At 41.9% G+C, this 21,731-nt stretch overlaps 1 protein-coding gene across 1 annotated transcript; it reads left to right on the top strand.

The window, feature by feature from the left end:
• The first annotated feature begins 480 nt into the window (after positions 1-480).
• On the top strand, positions 481-5,939 carry LOC142101853 (protein kinase C delta type-like). The gene is made up of 6 exons (XM_075186289.1): positions 481-518; positions 1,183-1,245; positions 2,119-2,257; positions 2,888-3,031; positions 3,397-3,525; positions 4,814-5,939. Exons 1-6 carry the CDS (start codon positions 481-483, stop codon positions 4,955-4,957), a joined length of 657 nt encoding a protein of 218 aa, XP_075042390.1. The 3' UTR covers positions 4,958-5,939.
• The last annotated feature ends 15,792 nt before the right edge of the window (positions 5,940-21,731 follow it).

The raw sequence follows: 21,731 nt of genomic DNA, 5'->3' as shown, positions 1-21,731 counted from the left end.
AACTGGCAGTTAAGATCATCCAGAAGAGGGATCTGTTGTTGGAGGAAAGGGAGCTGATGATGGTGGAGCGCAGGGTGCTAGAAGTTGCATCTGGTAGCGCCTTCCTCGTCCATCCATATCTTGCCTTCCAGACAACGGTATTGGTGTATTTCTTGTTGAAACAAAATCAAATTCTCTCTATATCTTTCCACATCTGACACCTATACAGGTTTCATCTTTTGTTGGTTAATGACATTGATATAAGCAAGTATGCTCACCTGACTGCGCTAAAAAATAGTTGTTGCTATGTTCTTCTATGTAAACATATTCTTTTCCATTGTCTGTGTCCAATCAAACAGAACCACCTATTCCTGGGGTTGGAATACGCAAGTGGCGGGGACTTCTTCAAATTCTTGCAGAGGAAAGGCTGTTTGGACATCACCAGCGCAGCGTAAGTACCTCAAATGTAAATTTGATTGTTCTAGTCTTCAGGTAACAGGAATGGGTACCCAGGAGGATGCCCCAAATTTGGTGTGCAGGTGGACAATTCATATTAAGATGAAGTTGTCCAAAAGTTAACCACTCCTTTAATAACAATAAAATACAGATCTTGCATGATGCAGTGTAGTTTCACAAGGACTGGAGCATGTTCAGGATAATCACTTTATCAAAGTGTGTTTGTCGCACCTTATTTATTTGATCTTTATCTCCAGCACGTCTGTTATTTCCTAAGTTTTATAGTGGGTGGGAATCGACCAATCGGGAGCCAATCGCATAATACAAATGTTTACAGCATCACAGAATATCAGTGAGTGCGCTACATTGCTATTTTGTTAGTGATAACAAAGGGTCATGTGACAGGGGCAGTGCTATGATGTTAGTAGGGGAATGGGGGCAAGCAGTAAGATAAAATACTGAGGGGTATATTTACTAAACTGCTGGTTTGGAAATAGTGGAGATGTTGCCTATAGCAACCAATCAGATTCCAGCTGTCATTTTGTATAATGCACTAAATAAATGAAAACTAGAATCTGATTGGTTGCTATAGGCAACATCTTCACTTTTACAAACCCGCAGTTAAATAAATACACATCTGAGTGTTAGATAACAGAAGGAGCAGGATCCCCCAACAACAGTGTAGTGACATCAGGCTTTCTTCCATCACTTATTTATAACATGTTACATTAATTTCTTCTCTTTAAGGTTCTATGCAGCGGAGATCACATGTGGGGTGCAATACCTGCACTCTAAGGGTATCATCCATCGGTAATTATAGTATTATTCTCAATTTCATACACAATCAAGTCCAGGGGCTAGATTTACTAAGCTGCGGTTTTGAAAAAATGGGGATGTTGCCTATAGCAACCAATCAGATTCTAGCTGTCATTTTGTAGAAAGTACTAAATAAATGAAAACTAGAATCTGATTGGTTGCTATAAGCAACATCCCCACTTTTTCAAACCCGCAGCTTAGTAAATCTAGCCCCAGGTCTTTTACTTACAGTGATGTCTATTTTCTAATTATCCTTCAATTTAATATTTAAAACACTGTCATCACTAACGGCCCAGTGTCTGGTGAACATTTCCTATCCATAGCAGTGCTATCGCCCTAGTTACAGAAAAGATTCTCCAGGTCTTGAGTCTATTTACCAAAGATTGAGACAGTAACAGAAAATTTTAAGAAAAAATATTTTATTACTTCAGTAAAGCATGTTTCCCCATAGAAATTATTGTATAATATTTATTTTTAATATGTCTATAATATTTTTTAAAACTTTTTTTCAACAAGTGGAGCTGAAAGCCCAAGTCTGCGCATTTAGTTCTACAGGGCATGTGTGAATCAGATAGCCGGGCACACATGGGCATAACCCTGGCCCGACTCTTACCACTCTGGCCAGTATCACCGGGCAGCTAAATTATATGTTATTATTAAATCATGTGATTGGTGGTTTTCTATTGCTGTGAGGAGCAGAGATAAAAAAAAAAACATCCATATGGCCTGCATTTAATAAATAGGCCCATAAGTGGCGCTGTCCTAGCGGGCAGTTGTCTGTAACATTTGACCTCTGTAATACTACTGATAAGTAAATTATATATTTGTCACTAGGTAAAACAGATAATTACATTTTTCTCTCTTTAGAGACCTAAAGCCTGACAACATCTTGGTGGCGGAGTCCGGTCATCTAAAAATTGCCGACTTTGGTCTTTCAATAGTCAATATGTTTGGGGAGAGGACAGCCACAGGGTGCGTTGGAACTCCTGGATTTATTGCTCCAGAGGTTAGTAGTAAGGTATATTTCTACTGTTTTATGAGGACATAATATCTTATGTAAATGTTTTAATAGATCTGAGAAAAACCTTTAAGGAGCTGTATATTTTATTTAACGTTTAATAGGTACAAATATTAACACATATCTCTACTAAACTTCATGTAAAAATGTACTGTGAATATATACTGATTTATAATGTAATATGTCATTTACTAAATAGATGTGGGGAATGTGGCACATACTATGGTAAATAAGCACCCACTTCCCTAACAATAACTGTTCACTCAAGTTATTGCTAGCGGAAATTAATTATTGTAGCTGCATAAATACATGAATTTAAATTTTCTATGTAATATACATTGATGACAGCAATATATTTAATCAGTAATATTGGATGGACTTTTCACGAGGCAGTGTTGGGTCAGAAACTCCTAATCCTATTTGCTGAATAACCAGCTGTTCTGACATTCACATTATCTTCATTTTTCTAAAACACAAAGAGTGACAAAGAGTAACCGAGTGAAAGAGAGGAGATGATAATAACAAGGAATCAGTGCCATAGAGACACAGAGACATTGGATAAAGTAGACTATCTAATGATAGATTAACGTTTGATATAATATCTCTCTCTTATGGTAGATGCTGGCAGGAGAGGAGTATAACGCCGGGGTGGATTGGTTTTCATTTGGAGTCATCATTAAGGAAATGATTACCGGAACATCTGGCTACAATCGCAGACGGGCCATAATACCAGGGGATGTGGCTAAAGACATCATTAACAAGGTAGATTTTCTAATCCATATTATAGTGTTCTGCTCTACATTACTCAAAGCTTAATTGACTTATTGCAAAATGAACAGTAGAATCTTACATTAGTATATGATTATTTATGTGGATATTTCACACCCCATATGTTGTTCTTTACCGTACAGTATTGGTAGTGTAGACTTGGATTACTTACACTGGCTCCACAGGAACACTTTCTTCTCAGGGTATCACACCTATTCACCATCAGTTCTGGCCTCTGGGACAAGTAGTAACCCCATGCAGCTTCATATTTAGGATGTCTGTCATCACAATCTTTATACCCACATACACACCTCAATGCTACAATGATGACAGAAACTCTTTTTTTTCTGGTTTTTCAGCTCCTGTGTAAAAATCCATCCCAGCGTTTAGGAGTCAATGGAAACATCCGCCAGCATCAGTTTTTCATGCATATAGATTGGGTCTCGCTGGAAGCCCTTAGAGTTGCTCCCCCACATGTTCCTGGCCCAGTAAGTATATGGAAAAAGCTGCTTTGCTTAAAAACAATGTGTGAAAATACATTAAGGGGTATATTTACTAAACTGCGGGTTAGAAAAAGTGGAGATGTTGCCAATAGCAACCAATCAAATTCCATCAATCATTTATTTAGTACATTCTACAAAATAACAGCTAGAATCTGATTGGTCGCTATAGGCAACATCTCCACTTTTTCAAACCCGCACTTTAGTAAATCTAGCCCTAAGTGTTATTTACAAATCTGGATAGATCCAGGTCTCCAAAACAAATGTCATTTTGTCATGACAAGACCTTATACCTACCCGTGTACAGAAAAGGACATGGCTTAGCATATAAGGCAACTGTGCCTCATATTTCACCATAATGCAAAAAGAGATTTCAGGAATATTGACAAGTTTAAATGAGCTTCAAGTGATTGAGACTGTATATTTAGGGGCAATCTTAGTGCTGGTGTTTGTCGCTCAGTACCCTAATGTACAATTGTAAATCAATTTTAATTTTACTCACGTTAAAAATTGGTTGAGATCAGGCTTTGCTTCTACCTTCAAGGAGATGCCTTCTGCTCCAACTAGGTGCACTTTATATGGTATATTGCCCTTATTCTGCTATGGAAATTGGGGGGAAAAAAAAATAGAAAACAAAAAACCCACATTAGATAGAAGTACAAATGTGATACATGAATAGAAGACAGGTCAGATGTTCTCTATTTGAAGATACACATGAGGCCTATTGAGCAGTTTGTCAGGAAAAAAAGGGAAATGTGTAATGTTTAATTTAGAAGAGAAGAAAAGGTGACAATAGGTGCGAGTTTGAAATGACTTTTATGACATTTGTACTGCCATGTAACATTATTATGTAGTATTATTTTATATGGAATACATTATATTCTATTGCCCGGGCCATGTGCACAAATGGAAGTTCACTTATTAAACCAATATATATAATTTCTAAAGAGTATTTTAAAAGATATAATTTATGTGTTATAGTTCCCCCCCCCCCCCAAAAAAAAAAACAAATTACAATTTTACTTTTATACAGTATTACTTTATTGTACTGTGACATTTGATAAGAAGGCTCTCAAAATTCATGTCTGCTTGTGAATGATTTTAGCCATTAATCGCATCTTGTTCATCTCATGGCAAATTGTACTGCAAAAGCTCAAACAATTTAATTAGTAAAGTATAGCAGAACCAAACTTTGCCTTTTCATAACTCTATTTAGCTTTCGTGAAGTTCTCATCATGGTTTCAATACATAAACATTTATTTCTTTTTTCCTGTAGCCAACCATTAGAACGAGCTCCGGAGTGTTTAATATTGACCACATTGAGAGAGAAGAGGCTCGAAGGTCACCAATAAGAGCAGAGGACCAGGAGCTTTTTGCAGGGTTTTCCTATATCAGCCCCAAGTGGAGGACCTTCCCATGAACACCACTTTGATGCGAGTGATATGGCCTCCCCAGCTACTGTAGCAGAGTGCCCCCGGAATAGTGATAATAAGGTGCTGCCAATCGGAAAGGCGAAACAGTGGAATCCCTACAAGGACAATTGGTACAAGACTTCAAGGACAATTGATACACTCCCATGTGGAACCCTTTTGCTGATGCTCCAGTGGATACATCGCGATCAAGTAAGATCTGTGCGATACTTCACATGCGCCTGTCCAGAGGAATAAGAAGACTGTCACGGGCACTAGGAGTTGCTACCCGAGTTTCACCAGATGGTACTCTGCTGGAGAGGCGGGGATATGGCACGCACCTCAAAGCAGGCAGGTGAATGATTGGAGCGACACAACAGCAGGAGAGTAGAGATAGTCTGAGGCAATCAACGACTTGGAGTTGTAAACTGGAAACTGGAGATAATGTAGACACGAGGAGTGAACGTGGATCGGTGATGATAGGTAGAGGAGGAGTCAGTGGTCTGCGTACAGCAAGTTGTACCACTGCTCTGATGGGAAGAATAGGATGGGTGCAGGTAGGTAGCAGGGTAGTCGGTGGTCTGCGTGCAGCAAGTTGTACAACCGCTATGGTGAGGAAATGGGTCCAGGTGTAGGTAGGTAATAGGAAAGTCAGTGGTCTGCGTGCAGCAAGTTGTACCACTGCTGTGAAGGGAGTGAGGACTTGTCCAGGTGCAGGAGAGTGAAGTTGAAAGGCAAACTGTGGCTGTATGGGAACAGCGCGAGTAGAGCAATGTCTTGGAAGGCACAATGAATAGTCTGTATATATAGCTGGTGCCTTGCAGTGGGGAGAAGCTGATCACAGCAGTTTATGCACAATGACGCCAAGTAGTAGCGTGAGTAGGTAACGAGCTTGAGTGACAGCTAGTCCTAACTGGAGCAATGCGAAAACACAGTCTATATGGGTACCTGTACCCTGCGCAATAAACAACAGTGGATGCAACTGGTATGCGAGTAGAATAAATAATAGTCAATAGTTAGTAATGCATACCCAGTTGTGTAGATCCGGAATCAGCTGGGAGATGAAGCGTTGTAGCGGTATGGGAACCGCCGCTGAGTTGAGCAGGGAAGCAGCGTAAAAGCTGTAACACGATCAGCAGGGTATCAGCGTTGGAACGATCAGAGGACCGCTGCTGAGTGGAGCCAGGAGCAGCGTGGAAGCTGTGACACGATCAGCGGAATGATAGTGTTGTAGCGGTGTGGGAACCGCCGCTGAGTTGAACAAGGGAGCAGCGTGGAAGCTGTAGTAAGAACAATCTGCACACAGTTTGGAAACTGTATAACGAGTAGAGCTGGAAGCAGTTTGGGATCTGCACACACCTATAGATGTTCACTGGGAATGAGACTTCAAGATCAGGCCCCTACCTAGGGTTGCAGGTGCCTCAAATAGGGTGAGGTGATTGATCTGTCAATCACCTCCATGGACAGGTGAAGCTACTAGCGAGACCTGCGCATGCGCAGATGGCAGGATAGCGAGCGGCCACGATTCCACACAGGTGTAGGGAGAAAAGATGGAGGACCTCGCACCAGCGTAGAGGCACTCACGGTCCGGTGAGTGACAAAGACTTTAAAGAGATTTTGGAAAAGAAGGATTGTCCGCCAGATACTGAACCTGTTACATTTTGTCGTAGTCTGCATTATTATGATGGCCAATCTGAAAGGGTGATTACGTGCCTGCAGGGAGCATTGCAGTGGCAAGGAAAATAGAAGAAGGACAGATGTGCACTGCTGCAGAAGCCAGAAGAACTGTAATGGTTAAAGTGTCAGCAGCAAGGATCCTTCACACGCAACTATCGAGAGAAAGAAGAAGACGACTTTGAAGAGAGGTCTCCCTCTTCTGCAGGAGACAAATTGTAAAATGTTGCATAAAGTGCAGGACTGGCCGATGGCCGTGGAGGAGATGGTCCCTGAAGAAGGTGGTAGACTTTAGAAGACTCTTCACTGGGGATTGCTGAATCCTTGGTCATGTGATGGTTACAGTAAGGTTTTGCAGATGGCATTTACAATTGGTGGAGCTGAGTACAGCTAGACAGTGAGGAATCCCTACAAGGACAATTGGTACAAGACTTCAAGGATAACTGATACATCCCCACGTGGAGGCCTTTTGTGGCTGACCCAGTGGCTGCATCCTGATAAGGTATAATTTCTGCATGTAGTGTTTTCTACCTGCAGACCCGGTACATTATGATGTAGTGGGCAAGTACACAATGGCCATCGTGGGAATCATTCTGACATACAAGAATGTGAATGTGTGCATGCAAAGAACATTGTAACGGCAAAAAAAAGGAATGAGGACAGATAAGCCCAGCTGTAGAAGCCAAAAGAACTACGGTGTTGGATGTGTCAGCAGCCACATGATTGTCCGGAGGGCAAAGAAGTAGGCTTTGAAGAACGATCTCCCATTGCACTGGAATTTGGAAAGAGGGATCGGCAGAGTCTTCTGGATTGCAGGTGATCATCCTATCTGGACAGGTGTCACGGGCACTAGGAGTTGCTTACCCGAGTTTAACCAGATGGAACTTTGCTAGAGAGGCGGGGTTATGGCACGCACCTCAAAGCAGGCAGGTGAATGATTGGAGCGACACAACAGCAGGAGAGTAGAGATAGTCTGAGGAAGTCAGCGACTTGCAGCTATGGTTAGAGGTAAGTCAGCGACTTGGAGCAGTAAACTGGAGGCTGAAGATAATGTAGACACGAGGAGTGGACGTGGATAGGTGATGGTAGGTAGAGGAGGAGTCAGTGGTCTGCGTACAGCAAGTTGTACCACTGTAGTGATGGGAAGAATAGTACTGGTGCAGGTAGGTAGCAGGGTAGTCGGTGGTCTGCATTCAGCAAGTTGTACCACCGCTATGGTGAGGAGTCTGGTCCAGGTGTAGGTAGGTAATAGGAGAGTCAGTGGTCTGCGTATAGCAAGTTGTACCACCGCTGTGATAGGATGACTTGTCCAGGTGCGGGTAGGTAGCAGGGAAGTCAGTGGTCTGCGTGCAGCAAGTTGTACCACTGCTGTGAGAAGGAATGAGGACTTGTCCAGGTGCAGGAGAGTGAAGTTGAAAGGCAAATTGTGGCTGTATGGAAACAGCGCGAGTAGAGCAATGTCTTGTGAGGCAGAGATGGAAGGCACAATGAATAGTCTGTATGGAGTAGATGCCTTGCAGTGAGGAGAAGCTGGTCACAGCAGATATGCACAATAACGCTAAGTAGTAGCGTGAGGAGATATCGTAGCTTGAGTGAAAGCTTGTCCTAAATGAAGCAATGCAGTAACACAGTCTATATGGGTACTTGTACCCTGTGCAGCAAACAACAATGGATACAACTGGTATGCGAGCAATAGGCAATAGTCAGTAGAGCATACCCAGTTGTGTAGATCCGGAATCAGCTGAGAAGTGAAGCATTGTAGCGGTATGGGAACCGCCGCTGAGTTGAGCAGGGAGCAGCGTGGAAGCTGAAGCACGAGTAGAGCTGGAAGCAGTTTGGAAACTGCACACAGGAGTAGAGCTGGAAGCAGTTTGGAAACTGCACACAGGAGTAGAGCTGGAAGCAGTTTGGAAACTGCACACAGGAGTAGAGCTGGAAGCAGTTTGGAAACTGCACACACCTATAGAAGTTCACTGGGAGTGAGACTTCAAGATCAGGCAACTACCTAAGGCTCCAGGTGCCTTAAGTAGGGAGGGGTGATTGATTCATTAATCACATTAGTGGTCAGGTGTAGTTGTTAAAGGGAACTGCGCATGCGCAGTGCGACAGGATGGCGGTCGGCCGCGGTTCCACACAGGTGTGAGCGGGAAAGATGGAGAACCACGTACCAGAGTGGAGGCACTTACACTCCGGTGAGTGACAACAGGAATCAGAGCAAGATGCGGATGTTCCAGAGGCTGCATCGTGATCAAGCAAGATCTATGCGCACTGCTTTCTCTTCCTCCAGACAAGTTACATTTTGGCATAGTTCACAAAACCATGATAGACAACCTGCAAGGTGCTTACAATGCAGGAGGTGACCGTGTGCCCATAAAGAGCATTGCAGCGGCAAGTAAAGGAGGAGAAGAACAGTTGTGCCTGGTTGTAGAAGCCATAAAAACTAAGGTGTTGTAAGTGTTAGCAACCAGTACACTTCGCATATGACTGGAGGAAGAAGAATACTTTGTAGAGAGGTCTCTCGTTATTGGAATATGGAGGGAAGGATCGCCGGTCCTGCTGAATACTGGATTGTAGGTGATCATCCAATCTGGACAAGATCCCTTGCAAGGTTACCCACGTCTGCAGGAAGCAGAGATCGGGAATGGGAGGCAATGGATACAGTGGACAACTGGTTGGTGCCCTTGGAGGAGGGGGTCCCTAAAGAAGTAGGTAGATCTCTGAAAACCCTCCACTCTGGTTTACTTTATCTGTGAGCATGTGAAGGTGACAGTAAAGCATTGCTGAACAACATTTATAGCATTTACAGATAGGTGGAACTGAGTATGGCGAGACAGTGAGAAATCCCTACAAGGACAATTGGTACAAGACTTCAAGGATAATTGATACACCCCCAGGTGAAACCTTTTTGTGGATGCCCCAGTGGCTGCATCATGATCACGTAAGATATATGCTGTTGTTTTCTGTTCCAGCAGGTTCGTTACATTTTCATATTCGGCAAGTTCACCACGTCCAACCTGTGGATCATCCCGGAGTACAAGTGACCCAGCATGGTGATATCAATGGAGGAGCTGACTGCGTGTCTGCAGAGAGCATTGCTGAGACAAAAGAGAGGACAGACATGACTGGGTGCCGGAGGCAGAGACCGGGGGATGAGAGATACCGGATACTGTGGACGAATGGCTGATGCCTGTGGAGTAGATGATTCCTGAAGAAGAAGGTACAACTGAGCAAATATCTGCTGAAGAGGTACCTGAGAGAGAAAAGTTACTTTGGAGAGCACAGCTGGTGTGGTGTTCTGGTACATGCCACAGAAGAGACTCTCTGAGTACTTACTCTTGGTGGGGAAGGCAACTGTCAGATTTGGGTTCTGTACGGAAGAGTACTACCAAAGAGATTCTGGCAGGTACATTTCCGGATATACCAGTAAGCGAACCTTGGACCCAGCTGTCGGGAAGGATAAGTTAGTTTTGGGAACAACAACAGAAAAAGTACGGAGAAATGTAATGGAGTACACCCAGAGCATTCACAGCGAATCTGAACAGATTCGCTGTCAGCCTATGATGCCCAGGATGGCGAGCAAATTACGGCTCATCGTCCACCAATTTAGTTTGACGCCTCAGCGACTGTTGTCACTATCAAATTTGTTAAGCTTGTCTAAAGAGATGTGAGATGGGAGAGAGGGATTTCCACAGAGTACATGTCTCCTTACTCATCTCCCGTCCTGTTGCCTAGCAACGGGACGTACTTTCGGTGCGCCTGGCGCACATGCGCAGTAGGGCTCGCATACCGTTGCTAAACAAAGGGACGCATCTTTCTCCATCTTTGCCGGCAGTCAGGTGTTCCTGACTGCGTCGGCGTCCTCCTCCTATTAGGGGCTTGGCTACGGTACTTAAGGCACCTCCTCCCACACACCTGTGCCAGAGTATTGGTTTCACCTCTTCAGTATGCCTTCTCCTGTTCCCTGTTTCCATTATTTGTCCTTTGGTTTCTGACTCCTAGCTTCTTCCTGACCACTCTATTTGTCCTGTGATTTGGCTCCATTGACTATCTGGTTACCGATCCCTGGCAGCTCCTGACCTTCCTTTTGGATAATCCTCGTGTACTGCGCTATCGATTGGTCCTTGACCCGGACCGTACGACAATTCCTGCTATCTCCCACTGCATTGTTAACTAGCTGGGAGAACCGTGACCTGCGCACCTCACGCAGCCAAGCCCAAACCTCTTTGCGGGGGTCCCTGGTGAATACCTGGGGTGCGTTAGACTCCGTGCCTCCCTGTTAAGTAGCACCAATATCAGTCAGCGGCATTCTCAAAGTTATTATCGTATTTCTTTTATCTTTGAAAGCCATTCCTACCCCCAAGAAGAGGTAGAGGGTATTGGGAGGGTGGAACCTCTTCTTGGGGGCAGGGGTGACCTTCATAGTGAATTTGTGCTGGAAAAGTTGATCAGCCAATCTATTTATTAGTATGTATTCTACAGTAGAGTGGTCTTTGTGTTGTATTCGGGTTAGTAGAATGCTGTTTTTGTTTATTAATTGTTTTAAAACATTGTATGTTAGTACCGAAAAGGACACCCAAGTCTGCAGGAGGCAGAGACCAGGTGATGAAAGATACCGGATACAGTGGACGAATGGCTGATGCCTGTGGAGGAGGTGATTCCTGAAGAAGAAGGTACAACTGAGCAAATATCTGCTTAACAGGTACCTGAGAGAGAAAAGTTACTTTGGAGAGCACAACCGCTGTGGTGTTCTTGTACATGCCACAGAAGAGACTCTCTGAGTACCTACTCTTGGTGGTGAAGGCAACTGTCTGAATTGGGTTCTGTACGGAAGAGTACTACCAAAGAGATTCTGGCAGGTACATTTCCGGATATACCAGTAAGCAAACCTTGGATCCAGCTGTCGGGAAGGATAAGTTAGTTGTGGGGACCTTAACAGAAAAAGGAGGGGGAAATGTACCCCCATAGCGGTCACAGGGAATCGGAACAGATTCTCTGTCAGCCTATCGATGGCCAGGATGGCGAGCAAATTGCGACTCATCATCCGCCATTTCAATTTGACGCCTCTGCGACTTTTGTCACTAAGCCAAACCCCTGTGATGGTCTGTGTAGACCAGGTGAAAATGCAAGTATCAGAAAGGCGCCAGAGTGCTAGAAGGTGGAACCCACCTTCAGTTAAGAGAAGCAGACTGATGGCGCAGACTGAAAAGAGCAGAGCCTCTTCAATCAGGTGAAGCGTTAAACAAAAGAATAGGCGCCGTCATCTGGAAGGACTGGAAGAAGAGGAAGTAATGGGGTTAAGATCTGTTTTCTGCGTGGAGCAGGTAAGTATGATTTCCAGATTTATTTTACTTTCCCCACTGACACCACTGTTGGCCTCAAGGCCTGTAGAGATATTTTCGGACACTAGGCCTGGGGAGCAGTTAGTTGGGCACAAAGCCTGTGGCTAATAGAGTGCTTAGGCCTAATTATTTTTTTGTTGTTATACACAGTTATTCAGGCTTTGAACCCTGTGCAGCATTTTACTAGGCATAGATTAAGGTGGGGACACAAAATTTATTCTTAGTGCCCGTGCACACATTTTACAGGCACTAGTGGGGACAAGTTAGGCAGTAAGCCTGCTACCCTATCATCATTAGACACCAGAGATTTCAAGGATAATTGATACATCCCAATGTGGAGCGTCTTTTACGAAGTCCCAGTGGCTGCATATTGATCAGGTAAGATCTGTGTGTGTTGTTTTCTCTTTCCCCAGACCCATTATACTAACAGTTTAGGATTGAAATAGAACTGAATAGGTATGAAATGGGTGCAGAGTTTGTACATAAATATATAAAATGTATATTTCCCTATATATGTATGTTTCTGTCTTTATATATTTATGTTTTGTATTGCATTCTGTATATATATGTTTATGTCCTACTGTATTTACATTATGTTATTTTTTGACCTTTTACTTAACATTTATCAGATACAAGCATTAACAGAAAATAAAGCCATAATGGTTGCAATCGAGTAGGATTTGAAAGTTGACAAAATAGAGTAAATGAAATTATAACAAGTTAAGAATTTGGAAAGTGGGTGTTGGGGGGAGAGTTTGAGGTATTCTTTCTGATATCTCAACTTGCAAGGTAAGCTAGGTACATACTACAGAATATGTCTCCCAATGTGATATCTTTAACATTTTACCAACGACCAAAAGTCCTGATCAACATGCCGATTAATGCGTACACATGTACTCAATTTTACACGATTTTCCTTCAGATCTGTGCTCTTCATATGCCAATACCATCTGCTGAAAAGATTGTGACTCTGTAAACTCTAAGAAGATCTGCCTACACTGCTGATGGTAAGTGCATACACACTGCAGAATTTGCTCGACATCGTTCCATGTGATTTTTAGTCCGGTTATAAAATAATATTAAATGATACTATGTGCTTTGGTGCATTAAAAAATGATTGGATGGGCGTACACACTAATGCAATATCAGACCTAACAGTCTTTTGTCGTGTGATTTGGCACAATAATCAGGAGAACAACCTGTAGTGTGTACCTAGCTTTAGCTGTATTTATGTATAATAATCAGAGTACAATAGTAGGAAAGCTTACTGTGTTTTGATAATAACCGGCATTATCAGGGAAGGACTGGCACATTTTAGCCCTGGGGCAAGACTTGACTTGGCAGCCTATTAGGGACATTTTAAAGGTAAAAAAAAGCAGATGGCCCAGTGACCCAGCCCAAGATAGCACATTATGGGACCGGGGGGCACATGTTCCCCTGCACCCCAGCCAAGCCTGCCCCATGGCATTATGTGTTATGTAAGTTAAGGGAGGAGTCTTGGGGATAAGGTGTTAGATTATGGTCAAGAGGGTGTTTGTGAGCATTGACTTTGGTGCAACAACCACGGGACCCATACCTGGTTAAAGGTATTTTCTTTATCGTGTAGATGGCAAGTGGCATTTCTATGCTGGCTGTCAGGGATAAGCCCCCTCTAGCTACTACTTGCTTTAATATCTAATCATATATCCCATCAGTCATACAATATAACACCTCTATTTTGTCAAGAAACCGCTCCTGATCCCCTTTATCTGACACAAACCGCCCTCTGCGCACTAGTGACTTGGAAGCTTACTGTAAGGGAACGCAAAAGATTCAAGCCCAAATCTCACACTCACCTCTTTCTCTAAGAGTACAGATTTACTGGTCCTTTTCACAACACAGACACCCGCTTTCACACCTCTCCACAAACTGCCACTAGCTACCTATAAGGCCCGTAGCAAACCTATGACTTAATTATCCAATTGCACAAACTCGGTGCTCTGGTAGCTAAACAGTTAACCCTTCACATGTTGGTTTCTAAAGAGTTAACCCAGCTAAGCAATCTCTCTCTTCTAAACAGGCAATGAATTTGTATAGAGGTCATTAACTATTACATTTTTAAATGTAATATACAAATTATACAATGCATACAGGTTACTAAAAACAGCTAAGATGACATGACATACATAACAAGCAAAACAGTTTCAAATAAAGGGATTAAATTCAGAGTATAAATTACAGATAACTGGTGTATTCTGGCCAAGGGAAATTGGCGTGAAGATGGACAGCTTATCAATAATGATTGTTTTCCCAAAATATTGACAATGTCTTGTAACTGGTCTCAGCTTTTAAAAGACACCTTTACACCTTACCCCCACTCCAAGGGAATTGTGGTCTGTGACACTTTTTACAATCACCATTTGCATGTTGCCTGATTTACTACCCAATTCTACTATGTGACCTAACTTTTCTGTAGAGTGTTACACAGACCAAATTTTATTAATAGATTCCCTATAAATCTACCCATGTATTGATACCAAACAGGCCTAAGTATAGGGTATCAGTTGAGCTTACTCATTCCCTCAACCTCTCTGTGTGGCAGAAATCTTAATTTGACATATAAACTGCCCTTCAACATGCTATTGAGGAATATATCACTACTTTTATTGATTTTAAGTGGCATATTTGAAAACTGAATTATTTTTGTCTATATAAAATATCAGCACATGATCTCCTTGAGCCAGACACCATGCTGAGCAGTTCCTAAAAGTCTCTTCAGGTGTCAAAACTCCATCCTAGGCCAGGACATAGCTCATCACAGGGGCTTTTGGAGCTGCCACAGGTGACACTGCTATCTTCTAACACCGGGATGTGCAGAGCCACCAAATACACACACCGCAAACTCTCTGGCTTCCCATTTTACATTTTATTTAGTAGCTCAATTTATCAATGGATTCATTTGATATACTATATTTACACTACAGTTATGATTTAGGCCTTATTCCCCACAATTATGTGATAGGTTAATCCTTATAACTGTAATTCCTCTATGATCACTACACTGGTGATAAACCAAATATAAGATTTAAGAGATATGTGGGTTGAATGTGGTGCCTCCATGATTTGGCGAAAAGACATTTAGCCACTGTCAAGATGAAGAAGGTTAATTCTGAGAGGGTGATATATAAATCTAAGCAGGTTTTGTCTATTGCTCAACAAATCAGTTGATTTATACTGATGATGACATTGTGTTTAAGCTTATTTATTATTATTCATCTGCTATTATCATTGTAATAAGCCCATGTTATCAGTTTTACTTTGAGTTCTTTGCTGTCTGATTCTCAATGGAGCAAAAAATCCACTTGTTGCAATAGTTGTAAAAATTAAAAAGTACAGTGTAAATAAATGTAATAACGTATGTTAAATATACAACATGAGGCACCATTTTGTTGAAGCCAAATTTCATTAAAACATAGGCAGATCTTTTTAATTTTTAATGCAGACAGGAGAAGGAGTTTCCTAGAAGTCAGTTCCTCTTTCTAAACCACAAAATTGTTGTGATTCAAGTTTAGGGGGGTTTCTGGACATCTAGAACCCTCTACCCCATCATACCTCCCAACATTTAGAATCCCAAAAGCAGGGACAAAAGAAGCCCTCTCATTGTTCTGCCCAATCCCCATCCACAAATGGGAAAATTTGGATAAAACACCTCCCATTTTTCTATTTAGCCCTTTCCCTTTTGTGGTTTACACTTCTGAATGTCTGTCCAAAATCCGGACCATTGGGAGGTATGCCCTAGTGGTGGAACTACCATTAGTGCAGCAGGAGTGGTGCACACGGCCCATAGAAATTATGGTTCCCGCTGCACTGGGAACTAGAGAGCTGTGGGCCCAGGTTCCTTCCTCCCTGATTCCCTGCACACTAGTTCTGCCTCTGGTATGCCCTATGTATGCCCCTGAATATGGTGTAGAAATAGGGTGCAGAGCAATATCCTGTGTCACAGTGCATTTAAACATATGTTCATAATAAGGCGTTGGTACTAGCTATAGAGGTGATGCATGTTAGTACGGGTTTGGAAAAGCAGGTTGGATGTTATGTACCCACAGCAACAACAATCACAATAAGATGTTGTACAATGTTGCCTACTTAGGAAGCTGTTTATTTTACATTGTAAAAACATGTTAGAGCCTTAATGTTTCTTTTTTTTTGTAATTTCACAGCACTTCAAACAGCATTAAGAAGAAAAGAAGAAGATTATGTTATGTTATGTTTGTTTTTGATTTGAATTTTCTTAACCATCTATTTTCTGTTTCTAAACTAGTTATTTTAAAAAAAAAAATAATAATAAAAAGGAGTGTGACTGGACGGCTGTTAAGGGGTGGTGGAGGCCGAGATTTAAATAAAACATAATATTGTAACCCACAGTCTATGTTTCAGTTATTTTGATCAAATTGACAGGAAGTGTCTGTGTCACTAACTAATGTACACTCACAAGGATTCTGCATTATGAAAGTCATACAGAATGGCAATCTATAAAAGGTTTGGTTTGGCATTGCCTGTTACATTATTTGGTGAAGGGTTATTAGTCCTGGAGTTGAGAAGAAAATGATATATTCTGACTGCTGAAAATACTGCTTGTGACTACTAAAGTTAAAATGTACTAAGAAAAGCTTTCTAAAGTGGTTTAGCAAATATGGAGATATTATAAGATCTGAATTACACTTTATGACGCCTTATGCAGAGTTTTTTTTTCTTTAAATCAAGTATTTTTATATTAAGGCGTTTTATACGTTTTTAAGAACATACAAACAAAGCAAGCATAAAGACAAAAAATAAAAATAAAAAAAATAATAACCATTGTGACGTACAATGTGGCATAAAGAGATTTAGCACTATATTTAAAGTGTAGTTGCAACAATGACTAAATAATGTAAGATTAAAATTCAAGTGCATCCGCTAGGGAGCCCGTTATCACCTTGAAAATACTATCATTGTAGTAAATACCATTTCTGGAGGCTCCACCATATCATCATCATCATTTATTTATATAGCGCCAACATATTCCGTAGCGCTTTACAATTGGGGACAAACATAATAAACTAAAAAACAAACTGGGTAAAACAGACAAAGAGGTGAGAAGGCCCTGCTCGCAAGCTTACAATCTATGGGACAATGGGAGATTGGCACATGAGGTTAAGTCTACATTTTGCATTTTGGCCCAGCCAGACTGCAAAGGTAAAAGTGACTTATAAGCTAAATGAACCCGTCACACAACAATGTTGGTCAGGGGGCAGCTGTCCCGCGTGAAACTGTGTAACAGGCTAAAGGTAGCGAGGTTATGAGGGTGGCCGAGGAATATTATAAGCTTGTCTGAAGAGGTAGGTTTTCAGAGAACGCTTGAAAGTTTGTAGACCAGAGGAGAGTCTTACTGTGCGAGGGAGAGAATTCCATAGAGTGGGTGCAGCCCGAAAAAAGTCCTGTAACCGGGAATGGGAGGATGTAATGAGGGTGGATGAGAGACGCAGATCTTGTGTAGAATGGAGTTGCCGAGTTAGGAGATATTTTGAGACAAGAGAGGAGATATATGTTGGTGCAGCTTTGTTGATGGCCTTGTAGGTTAGTAAAAGTATTTTATATTGGATTCGGTACAAAACAGGCAGCCAGTGTAGAGACATACAGAGTGATTCAACAGAGGAAGAACCATTTGGAAGGATAATCAGTCTTGCCGAAGCGTGCAAAATAGATTGTAGAGGTTTGAGTCTGTTTTTGGGAAGACCAGTAAGGAGGGAATTCTAATAGTCAATGCGGGAGATGATGAGTGCATGAATTAAGGTTTTTGCAGTGTCTTGCATTAGATATGTGCGAATTCTGGAAATGTTCTTTAGATGTATGTAGCAGGATTTAGATACAGAGTCAATGTGGGGAACAAAGGATAGGTGTGAGTCAAGGATTACACCTAGGCAGCGAGCTTGTGGGGTGGGATTTATGGTCATGTTATCAACAGAGATTGAAATGTCAGGTATGCTCTTGTTGGTGGGTGGGAATATTATTAACTCTGTTTTAGAAAGATTAAGTTTGAGTTGGCAAGAGGACATCCAAGATGAAATGGCAGATAGACAGTCAGCTACACGGGACAACACAGATGTCGAGAGATCAGGAGAGGATAGATAGATTTGGGTATCATCCGCATAGAGATGATACTGAAAGCCGAAGGAACTTATTCGATTTACAAAAGAAGCGGTATAGATAGAGAACAGCAGAGGACCTAGCACTGAGCCTTGTGGTACTCCAACTGATAGGGGAAGCGGAGCAGAGGTGGCTCCGGAGAAATTAACAGTGAAAGAGCGATTACAAAGGTAGAATGAGAACCAGGATAGAACAGTGTCTTGAAGACCTAGGGATAGCAGCGTTTGTAGGAGAAGAGAGTGGTCAACGGTGTCAAATGCAGCCGAGAGTTCCAAGAGAATTAGGAGAGAGTAATGGCGTTTAGTTTTAGCAGTGATCAGATCATTGACAACCTTGGTTAATGCAGTCTCTGTGGAGTGTTGAGAACGAAAGCCAGACTGAAGAGGATCCAACAGGTTGTTAGCGGAAAGGAAACGTGTGAGGCAAGTGTAGGCAAGTCTCTCTAGAAGCTTGGAGGGGCACGGCAGCTGAGAGATGGGACGGTAATTTATTAGAGAGTTTGGGTCGGAATCTTGTTTTTTTAGAATAGGAGTAATCACTGCATGCTTGTATAGTGATGGAAAGATGCAAGTAGAGAGCGAGAGATTACAGATTTGAGTTAGAGGTAAAATGAGCACAGAAGACAGGGATCTACCAATTTGCGAGGGAATAGGATCAAGAGGACAGGAGGTAGAGTAGGAAGATAAGAAGAGCGTAGAAATTTCCTCTTCATTTGTGGGGTCAAATGAAGAGATGGTGTCAGAGGGTAGTGGGAAGGAATTGAGCTGATTGCTTGTCAAGGAAGAGGATACCATTTCTAGTCTGATCTTGTCAATCTTGTCCTTGAAGTAGGAAGCAAGATCCTGAGCACTGATAGTAGATGGAGGGTTCGGGGTGGGAGGATTGAGAAGATATTTAAATGTATTGAAAAGGCATTTGGGGTTAGAAGCCTGAGCATAGATAAGAGATTGGAAGTATGTTTGTTTTGCCGTGTCCAGAGCATTTCGATAGGAGTGGTAGACAGAAGTATATGTGAAGAAGTCATTAGAGGTGCGAGATTTACGCCAGTGACGTTCTGCTTTACGGGACAGTTTTTGAAGATTTCGTGTTGCTTTAGTGTGCCACGGTTGACATCAAAGTCGACGTGTAGTATGTAGTGTCGCTGGAGCCACTTGATCAAGGGCCGTTTCTAAGGTTTGGTGAAAATGGGGTTCTGCCATCTCAGGGGATGAGAATCTAGAGATAGGGGAGAGAAGGTGTTGGAGAGATTATATAGTGTCCATGAGGCATTCAGAAAAAGTAGGCCTAACAATAAGGAATCTGAAGAGAACTATCACAAATCAACTAGGTAACATCAACACCATGATCCCATGGTATGATCCTTCATAGGTATAAAGAAAATTCAAAAATCCTGGAGAGAAGGAAACTATATTTCCTAGATCTCCAGATGGAAGGTGGATAAACAACTTAGGAATCTTCACCCCAAAAGACCTCCTCATAAACATTGACCTAGGAAGTTCTCATTGTTATTACAAAGAAATTCAGCTACAGCCCACTTCCAAGAACGCAAACCACAGACGACAAATAACGCCTTAATTCATCACAACAATATGTGCCTTTATCTTAATATGAAGAAGGCTGAAGAAGAAAATTACTAGGATGCTCTCAGCATTCTATATAAAATGATTGAAAGAAACCCCTGCCCCCAAAAAGAGGTACAGAGGGCTTTGGGTGGCTGGAACCTCTTCTTGGGGGCAGGGAATTCTGACCACTGTGTCTAGGATGCCCTAATGTCTTGGGAGCATGAGGTAAGCAAAAACAGTGTGATACCTCCTTTAGACTGCTAGTAAGAATTTGCACACTGGTAAGAGGTTTCTTGCATATTTCCACGTGGCAGAAATTCACGTTGCAGCAATGTGTTCCTAGAATTAGTGCAGAGCCAAATGGAAACTTTAAAAGCATAACCTGCAAACCAGTAAGGAAGAAATGCTTGAATCAAATGACCACATTAACTTCTACTAAAAAAACCAAAAAGAGAACACTAAGGAAAATTGAACATGTGAAAATAAGATTTGTATAGATTATATAGTGTCCATGAGGCATTCAGAAAAGTAAGCCTAACAATAAGGAATCTGAAGAGAACTATCACATAGCAACTAGGTAACATCAACACTATGATCCCATGGTATGATCTTCAGGTATAAAGAAAATTCAAAAGTCCTGGAGAGAAGGAAACTAAATTTCCTAAATCTCCAGATGAAGGTGGATAAACAACTTAGGATGCTTCACCCCAAAAGACCTCCTCATAGACATCGACCTAGGGAGTTCTCACTTTTATTATTAAGAAATTCAGCTACAGCCCACTACCAAGAACACAAACCACAGACGACCAATAACACCTTAATACATCACAACAATATGTGCCTTTCTCTTAATGTGAAGAAGGCTGAAGAAGAAAATTACTAGGATGCTCTCAGCATTCTATATAAAATGATTGAAAGCCACCCCTGGCCCCAAAAGAGGTACAGAGGGCTTTGGGTGGCTGGAACCTCTTCTTGGGGGCAGGGAATTCCCAACACTGTGTGTAGGATGCCCTAATGTTTTGGGTGCGTGAGGTAGGGAAAACCAATGCGATCCTTACTTTAGAGTGCTAGTGAGAATTTGCACACTAGTAAGAGGTCTCTTCCATATTTCCACATGGCAGAAATTCATGTTGCAGCAATGCGTTCCTAGAATTAGTGCAGAGCCAAATTGCGACTTTAGAAGCATAACCTGCAAACCAGTAATGAAGAAATGCTTGAATCAAATAACCACATTAACTTCTACGAAAAAAAAGAAAGGGAACACTAAGGAAAAATGAACATGTGAAATTAAGAATCGTATAGGTTATAAAGTGTCCATGAAGTATTCAGAAAAAGTAGGCTTAACAATAAGGAATCTGAAGAGAACACGTAGCAACCTGGTAACATCAACACCATGATCCCAAGGTGTGATCCTTCATAGGTATAAAGATAATTCAAAAATCATGGAGAGAAGGAAACTAAATTTCGTAGATCTCCAGATGGAAGGTGGATAAACAACTTAGGAAGCTTCACCCAAAAGGCCTCCTAATAGACATCGACCTACGGAGGTGTCACTGTTATTACTAAGAAATTCAGCTACAGCCCATGCTTGGTCCCCAGACTGATGGGACATGCTGCCATTGCTCCTAGCTGGACATGCAGGAAAGTAAGATCACTGGATAGTAGGAATGATGGAGTCTTTGATTGGAATGAATGAAAGGTGAGTGAGTCTGAATATATAAATGTTGTAATGTGCTGTTGAATGGAAGATGGTCGAATCTGGACGCATATGTGTAGAGTATATGAGACTGAAAGACCATTTGTCGTAAGTGATATGAAAGTTTGAATACAGATGATAAATGTGAACGGAATTGCCTGAGTTTCGTGCAAGAGTTATTTGGAGCTTGTGTTGGTTTCATGCATTGTAATAATGATACAATGCTGTGTAGATATAACATAGGTATGGTGTTAGTCTGAGGTGTATGTGATTGTGTAGTCTAATAAGACTGCATTGGCGAGCAAATGTATTAAGATGGCTGACACTGTGTTTGACTCCTGTAGTGCTG

This window comes from Mixophyes fleayi, chromosome 9 (assembly GCF_038048845.1).
Source record: "Mixophyes fleayi isolate aMixFle1 chromosome 9, aMixFle1.hap1, whole genome shotgun sequence".
Classification (NCBI taxonomy): domain Eukaryota; kingdom Metazoa; phylum Chordata; class Amphibia; order Anura; family Limnodynastidae; genus Mixophyes; species Mixophyes fleayi.
The sequence above is the reverse complement of the archived record's forward strand: the minus strand, read 5'-3'. Positions and strand labels throughout refer to the sequence as shown.